The sequence below is a fragment of the Microtus ochrogaster genome, linkage group LG4, assembly GCF_000317375.1.
Source record: "Microtus ochrogaster isolate Prairie Vole_2 linkage group LG4, MicOch1.0, whole genome shotgun sequence".
Lineage (NCBI taxonomy): Eukaryota > Metazoa > Chordata > Mammalia > Rodentia > Cricetidae > Microtus > Microtus ochrogaster.
In genome coordinates this window covers 35,425,979-35,434,176 of record NC_022030.1, presented here as the reverse complement: position 1 = coordinate 35,434,176, position 8,198 = coordinate 35,425,979, and the positions used below count along the sequence as shown (strand labels likewise).

The following is an 8,198-nucleotide window of genomic DNA, read 5'->3' as shown; positions in this document are numbered from 1 at the left end:
GCTGTGTGAGGACCTTAGACAACCTCTCTGCTAGAGTTTAGCTGGCTATTGGTGAAAGACCCCCTCCCACACCACCTTCCACATTGATATCTCATCAAAGCTTTATGCTATTGGTCACCTCCTGTGCAGAAGATGTCCCAGCCATGTCCTCCCCCCAAAGCTCCCTGTGAGTCATTAAACACTAGAACTGCCCCAGAGATTCTAGAAACCTCAGCATGACACAGATGTCCACAGGGCAGAAGCAGGCAAGAATCCCTCAGATCCTCCTGCATGAGGCTCAGGGAGCATCAAGGTGTTTCTCCCTTCCCTCAGGTCCAAAGTGACATTACCTCCAGTGCTGGGCATTAGCTGGTACCAGGTCCACCCCATGGCTGGCAATTCTTCTCAAGATGCCCTCAGGGAATCCAGGCTTCAACTGGGCCCGCTCCAAGGCAGGCACCCTGTGCTTCTTCCTCACCACAGGCACAACGTTGAAGCGGATCTTCCTCCAGCCACTGGACACCAGCAGGGACAGGCGCAGCTGCCCTTCCTTCAGGTTAGCAGCATTCAGAGAGCCTGCAACAACCTGCCATCAATCTAGCTCCCCTCTTCTGGGCCTAAGCCTGCTTTGGTCTGGGACACCCTCCCTGCTGTCATGACTGCCCTTCCCGGTATCTGCGGCTCCTCTACCTGCCCATAGGAACCATTGCACAACCCTACGCATGGAGCAATGCCAGCTGAGCTATGTCACAGCATCCTTCATAACAACACCTTCCCTCATGAGCCTTCTGTCTGCTAGGCCCCTCCCTCAGTCTTGTTGCCTGAGCCTGCTTCCCACACCTCCTGGACCTGTGAGATCTGCCCCCTGTCTGTTCCACCTCTGCTCAAGTCAGCTCCATTCAGTGTCCAGGCTGGAGCCAGGAGAGAGACTAAGTCCCAAGGAGAAGCGCTGGACATGTATGGTGCTTAAAGCTGGAGTGTGAGGAGCTGGGCTGGTGGAGTTCCCCTGCCTCCCTGGGCAGCTCAGAGCCTGCAGCTCTTTTGGCAGATCGCTGTGATAAAGACATCTCATTGCTTCATTCCGAACCTTTCCAGTCTTTAAGGAAAGTCAACAGGGTGCTCTTGGGCCTAGCATCCCATTCCAGGGACTCTGTACCCCCTAGACACTGATAACTCCAAAGGACAGCCTTTAGCTATAGTGTCACCTGCAGTGTCTACAGACTCATATCCCTGCTCCAGCCAGCTGTGGCCAGGGAGAACAGACGTGATAACCCAGCTCACCTGAGTAGTAACAAAGCTAGGGGGATCAATCCCAGGCTGGACCTCTGCTGAGGAGCTGGTGAGTTTGTGCCCATCGCATCCCCTATACTAAGAGCCTCCCTAACAGCTGCATGCATGCTGGTCCTCCTACCAGACAGGTGGGACTGGGCAACAAAGGACAGGAAAAGCTTAGGATCAGGTGCACGGGAGAGAACTGCCCATGTTGGGAAAGGCCCTGGTATCCTGAAAGGAGGTACTAGGTGACCCCATTTCCAGGCTGCCGTGATCCAGAAATCCAAGCTAAGCCTGAACATTCGGTATGATGAGGTCTGTATCTACTTAACACTCCAGGAATTGGTTACCTCCATTACCTGATGAATAACACATTATGGCTGAGAGACTTCTCTCTCTTCTCCCTACTGAGACCTCACCCAGAGCTCAGGTCCCTATCATGTACCCCTAGGCCCCGTAAGAGGGAACATTCAGGAGTGACAGGGCTGGATGCCTGTGTATCCAGGAGCCTTCTACTTCAGCGTTCCCTTTCTTTCAAAACAAGTCAGCAACAGTGATAGTGAGGGGGATAATAAAGACACCCACTCCATCACACAGGCTCAGGGTGGAACCGTTTCCCCTCCTACCCCAGCGCTATCTGTCTATGTCCATTGAGGGACCTGGGTCAGAGGCCAGAACAGCCAATCGTCTGGGAGCTGGGTGTGCTCAAAACAGGATCCCCAGTCCAAGCCTTGTAACAGAGTCTCCATTGCAAGAAAAGAGCCAGGCCTTGCTGTGTATCCCTTCAGCTCCCATGATCTGCAGGATAACTCTGAGGCAACCTCTGGAACCCTCCATCCTGCATGAGCCTCAGTTTCCCTGTGAAGGGGGAGGGGACCCTCTCGGCTCAGCATTTAAATGTCTCCTTGTCTTCCTCTCGGCACACATTTTATCTGTGAAATGGCAACCTGGAAGACAGCCAGCCACACCTGTTCTCAGCAGGCTACCTCTATGCCAGGCCTGGCTGGTCTCACCGGTTCCAGGGAGTGGATAGCTGAACCCTGTCACCAGCAATAGCTTCCCTTTTAAGGTATGTGTTGGAAGCAATGCCTGGAATGTCCCATGGGCCCAGCTCAGCCACAGCAGCAGGAATGGGCCTAGGCTATGGGGTCTCTTTTCTCAGTCAGCAGGCAACCTGGTTATGCATGTGGGGCCTAGAGGTTTGCACTGTCCTTGATGGGCCATAACTTGGAAATCTCCTAGTTACCCCATAGGTCTGTGCCTCAGCAAAATAGTGGGGCCTGCAGAAGCCAGGTCCAGCTGGCAGTGCAGTGACTGTGTTAGGTCAAGCAAAAAGGCAGGAATGGTCCTGCTGAATTAGAGGGTTCAAGAGATGACCATGTAAGATGCCCAATGAGCTGCAAAACACCAGACACTTAATAACAGTCTCTGGCCACCCGAAGGTCAGTCTGCTCCAGGACACCTGGCCTAGCAGGTCTGGGAGGGACTGCCCGCAGAAACTGACCCCTAATGTTGGAAGCCTAAGAGCCCAAGGGCTTCCTGAGTCCTGCAGCCCAGACTGATACCTAGGTGCCCAGATGTGGGTTCTGCTAGACACCCTTTCTCAGGGCCCTGGGAAGGAACAGCAGTCCACTGCCCCAGGCTCCACTGTCCCTGGAAATGCAGCCAGGCCAGACTCCACACACTAGGGATCTCAGGCATGTTACTGCCCTTAGGGGAGACAACTAACCATTCGCTGACGACACAGTATAAATACCAGGAAGTTGACTTGGGAAGACAAACATATGAGAAAATAGCAGCTGCCACCATCATGTGTCTGTCTCCTCCAAGAAAAACAGGACATTCTCTTTTGGCCTCTAATGCCCTATCAACCTGACGTTCAATACCTGAACCCAAGAAGACAAGTGTCTTCACTTAGGTCCCCAATCTTCTTGCTTATCACAGGCTGTACCTACTATTGAAGTCACCTTTTTTTTTCTTTTTTTATTTTTTGAGACAGGGTTTCTCCGTAGCTTTTTGGTTCCTGTCCTGGAACTAGCTCTTGTAGACCAGGCTGGCCTCGAACTCACAGAGATCCGCCTGCCTCTGCCTCCCAAGTGCTGGGATTAAAGGCGTGCGCCACCACCGCCCGGCTTTTGAAGTCACCTTTGTGTAAAGAGACTGGTTAGTTCTGGTCATGCTGAGACCTACCTGAAGCTCCGATACCCCGGATTATACAAACAAGATGTCCCACAAGAGACTGAGGCTGGGTTCCTGCCATATTTGAAAATACCCAGTCTGGGTCTTAATGTACCAGTTAGCATCTCAGTCATAAATTGGAGCAGGCATGCACACATGCCTGTGTATATAGAGGCACACATTCACACGTATGCATTCACGGGTGTACCCGTGTCTGTTCACACCTCCACATACTCATATGCATGCACACTAGCATGTGTCTGCATCCTGACTCACATACAGTCTGACCGATGGTGACCGAGGCTGAAGTGGGGACAGGCGTTAAGCATCACCACCACAGACTGTTACAGGTAGCAGAGTGAATTCCTAAAACATTGCCAGAGACCCTGTGTGGCAAGCTAGCCAGCAAAACCACAGCTTGTCCTAAACTCTCAAACATTTATAAAGTGACATTCGTTAAAATGTCTTCCCCAAAGCACCATGCAGAAACAGGTCACATGTGATTCACAACCTGTTTTCTCAGGGAGTCTGGGGGTTCAGGGGCCAGAGCAAGTCTCCTGGCTTACGGGGCCCCAACAGACAATGCCAACTCACACTGTACTCATATGCACAAGGAATACACACACACACACACACACACACACACACACACGGGCCCCCAACACACAATGAAACTCACACTGTACTCATATGCATAGCGAATACACACACCACACACACACACACACACACACACACACACAGGAACCTGTATGCAGACCCCATGGGCCAGTCCACACCCTGAGCCCTCCAACACAGTGGTCACACACATACATGCACACACATATTGTACATACGTGCAGAGTACCTCCCCACTCCCCACCCCGTTACCTGGTGGGACGAGGTTGTGGTGCTTGCAGTGTACAATAGCAGCCACCAGAAGATCTTTAAGGACACGCAGTACTTTACTGGGTACAATGTGGCCACAGCATTTGTCTCTGCTCTCTGAGGAGGCACTGAAGACATCATCAGTCATCCATGGCTCCAGGCCAGATGCTTCCTTGAGGACACCCAGGCGACAGATTGCAGGGCCATCCCCTGGATCAGTGGCTTCTGACTCCTCAACCAGGAGAGCCTCGGCGTCCACCCCCAGCGGAACCTCTACATCCAGCGGGTCCTCTGAGGAGCGCAGAGCAAACTGGAAGGCCTCCAGATCTCGAGAATAGTCGACAAGGAAGCGGGGGTCCAAGGCATGGACACGCTCCAGCACAGTGAGCAGGATGTTCTCCGCTCTCTGGTAGTCCTGGACACGGGGTGACTCTCGCGACTGGATGGCCAACAGGTAGTGATGCCACAGGGGCACCTGCTCGGTCATGTCTGGAGCAAAGACACAGGGGGCAGGCATCCCTGAGCAGTAGGCAGCAGGGCCTAGGATCCCTTGGGGACGGCTCTTCAGCTGGTGCGGACTGGCGAGGAGGAAGCGGTACCTGCCCAGGTGAGGCGAAGGGCTGCAGGTAGGGCTCAGCTCTCCACAGGCAGAGTTCCAGAGGGGCAGGCGCTGTGCAGCAGGTTAAATAGCTGAACCAAGGCCAAGGCCTTTGAAGTGGGGTGAGTCAGTACCTAACAATTAAAAGTATCACAGGGGGCTGTCCAGGGAGGCGGAGGCCCAATTGCTTACTACTCTCCTCCCTCCCTACTCCCTCCTGAACCTTAGGTTCAAAACACAGTGGCCTAACCTGGAGGAGGGCAGGTGTCTCTCATGCTTCACGCCTCCGCGCCCCCCCCCCAACTCTGTATGGGTCCTCTCCTCTCTAAGGCGGCTGCCAGAGGAGCAAGACTCAGGCCTGACCTGGGTAGTACCTCCTAAGCATTCCCCAGATACCAGTGTAAATCAACCCTTCTCCATTTGTCATTCATGTAATTGGCCAGCTCGGCCCCTCAGGGTGCCTGTCCCATCCCTCCAGCCTCCCTTTGAGAAGAGTTAGCACGCACCTGGCCAGGAGCTGCTGCCTTCTAGGAGAGAAGCGGCCTCTGACTCCACCTCATGGCTGGAAAGTCTTACCCTACGAGCCACCTGCCAGCGCCCTGCCCACCGTCTCCTCCCTGTTCAATGTCATGCAAGTCCAGACAGGCAGGAGGGAGCCGCCCCTAGCGACCCTTGGCCCTTAGAGGAGCTCCAGTTACACAGGTAGCAGCTCAGCTTCTAGTCTGCAAACAGACAACAAGGCGACAGCCCCATGGGTGTCACAGAGATTCCATCTCTGCAGCCACACCACGCATGACCTCTGACCTCAGCCATCTGCACTAAGTCAGAGCTACCAGATGATAGGATAGGAAAACCACCCTTCTTAGAGTGGCTGCACAGAGCCTCTGAGGGGCTCCGACCTGTGAGCCTCCGTGACAGAGATAGGCTTCCCTTCAGCCTAGTGCAGCTCTGGATGCTGGGCTGCCCAGCATACAGCTCACCCTCTCCAAGGCTGTGCAGGTTTCAGAGGGCTGCTTCTGCCCTTCACACTGCTTTCTCTGCCCCACCCAGTTCCCCGACTGCGCCGCAGTCTGTGAGAGGTAGGCCCTGCAGCCCTAGATAGCCCAGCTCTGATGCACCAGGCCAGACAGTTCCTTCCTTGCTGAGACCCTGGGCTTTTCCACACAACCTCACAGAAGTCCCTTCAAGCCACCTAGGAGACCGGACCACCCCCAAGCAAGGTGCTGCCTAAGCTTTTCACCCTCTATGCTGCCCCTCCCCCTCTGCAACCTGGCGTGCCCAGCAGGCCAAAATTCTGTCCTTCCTTCCTTGGCTCTTCTAGAGGATGGTGAAAGCTCCCCATGACTGGGGCGCTGTCATTGTCATTCTCCTCTGTGTGCTCTCCATCTGGTCTTGATACCGAATGGTCAGCCCTGCGAGAGGTGGCCAGGGAAGAAGAGCGTGACCTGGGCTCTGCTTGGATGTCTAAAGACATCACAAGCAAGCAGGCAGTGGAGAGAGGAAGGTGGAGATGGTGGCTGTGTTTGACTTTGAAGGGACCTACAGGAAGGGCCCAAGTCTAGCACCCTGCATACCCCAGAGCGACAATATGTAAAATAGGGGAAACGGAGGAGACAGGGAAGCCAGATGGTCAGTGCCGCTGTCAGAGCCCATGGGTTTCACAAGACCTTGGTGACTGGGCCAACCACAAATGTATCGATTGACCCTCTCAGCGTAGCACAGGGACAAGCACACTGATTTGGTGCCTCGGGAATTCCCAAGTGCTCTGGGAGTGGCTGGCAGGCAGGGGACCCTCCAGTCTAAATGGATGCATAGAATGAATTTCAGTATGAGGTGCGGGCGCCACACAGCCTCAACATTTTACACACGGCCCATGGCTGTAGACTCTGCATGGATGTTGCCCAGAGCCATTGTGAGTCCCCTGGGCTACCAGGTCTCCCTAGTAGACCTGACTTCCTGGGCATACAACCTGGAAGCCCTGAATCAGGGTAAAAATGGCTGAGCTCCCTCAGAGAACTCTAGGAAGCATTGTGGGGTTTTTCTGGATCTAGCTACAGCTGCCTCCGTGGCATCAAGCTGCCTCTGCCCCATCCTCTAGAGCGCCTACCTCATGTTCCTCTGCCTTCAGTCTGAGGAATATTGAGGTGGCATCCAAGGCCACCAAATAAAGTTCCCAGTCCTCATGATCTCCTCACGAGGGCCACACAGGCTCTGTCACTGCAAGTGGCCAGTTGTCAGGCTGCCACAGTGGGCTGGAAAAGTTTTGGCTTTCCTAGCCTTGATCTCCACCCAACCTCACAGAAGCCTCCTAAAGTCACTCAGAGAAACTCAGCTACCACTGAGCAAGGTCTGCCTAAGGTCTTTGTCATCTGGCTGCCTCTCCAGTGACCTGAGGACACACACCACCACACCAGGACTCAGCTACCTGGCTCCTGCATTCACAGCCTTTCCGCCAGTCCTACATGGCCACATCGACTTCCCGGGCCACCACTTCCACTCTCTACTAAGCAGCTCTGTGCCAACCTCCAGGATTTGTAGCAATGACCAAAGGGAAGCCCATGAGAAGGCAGGCACAGCCTGGTACCCTAAGAAAGGCCACTGAGGTCCACTGGCATTAGTGGTATATTCTGGGATGGACCCCTCCTCTGTTGTGAGCTGTGCTTATTCTCTCTGGAACTCTGTGGTCTGACAGGATTCCTATGCCCAGAGAGGCTGTTACCTGCTAAAACTCAGACATGGACACAGAAAGTCAGGTTCCCAGGCGCATGTGTTCAGAGGCCCTCTGTGTGACCCACAGAGAGTCACACTGTCCTTTCTGGTCTCAGAGTCCTTGACCAAGAATGGGAGATCACAGGATATGTGCTCCCAGCTGCCTTTGCACTCTGACAATGCCCAGTAGATTCTTGACTACCCAGAGACCCTTGACACAAGGTCTCTCCTGGGGAAGCAACTGACCACAACGAGATGGGTAGTTCAGGATCTCAGATGGTACAGCAGGGCTCACCATGCTGAACAAACCCTAGACCTCTCTCACAGGCTATACCCATTGCCTGCTACGTGGCATCATGGTCTGACTCCGGCGTGGATGAATGATACTGCATACAGCACCCAGCTAAGTCGGGATTTCTGAGGTTCACGCTGGACATGCGAGAAGGTCATAAGCATTCCTTGTTATGGAATGGTGAGAGACCTGCATTTTATTTGCTCAGTCTGCCCCCACTCCATGAGGTGGAGCATGTGTGTGCCCACTGAGAAGGGTCAGAACAAGAGAGAGGACTGTCTACAACTTAGTGACCTAACGCTC

General features: G+C 54.0%; 1 protein-coding gene across 1 annotated transcript in view; it reads right to left on the bottom strand.

The window, feature by feature from the left end:
- The window catches only part of Mab21l4 (mab-21 like 4), a 9,354-nt gene extending 4,541 nt beyond the window's left edge, over positions 1-4,813 (bottom strand). Inside the window, exons 1-2 of the mRNA XM_026786090.1 lie at positions 4,300-4,813; positions 330-555 (exon numbers count right to left, since the gene is read on the bottom strand). Of these exons, the coding sequence (XP_026641891.1) occupies positions 330-555; positions 4,300-4,813 (740 nt within the window). The remainder of the gene's footprint in view (positions 1-329; positions 556-4,299) is intronic.
- Positions 4,814-8,198: the final 3,385 nt, after the last annotated feature.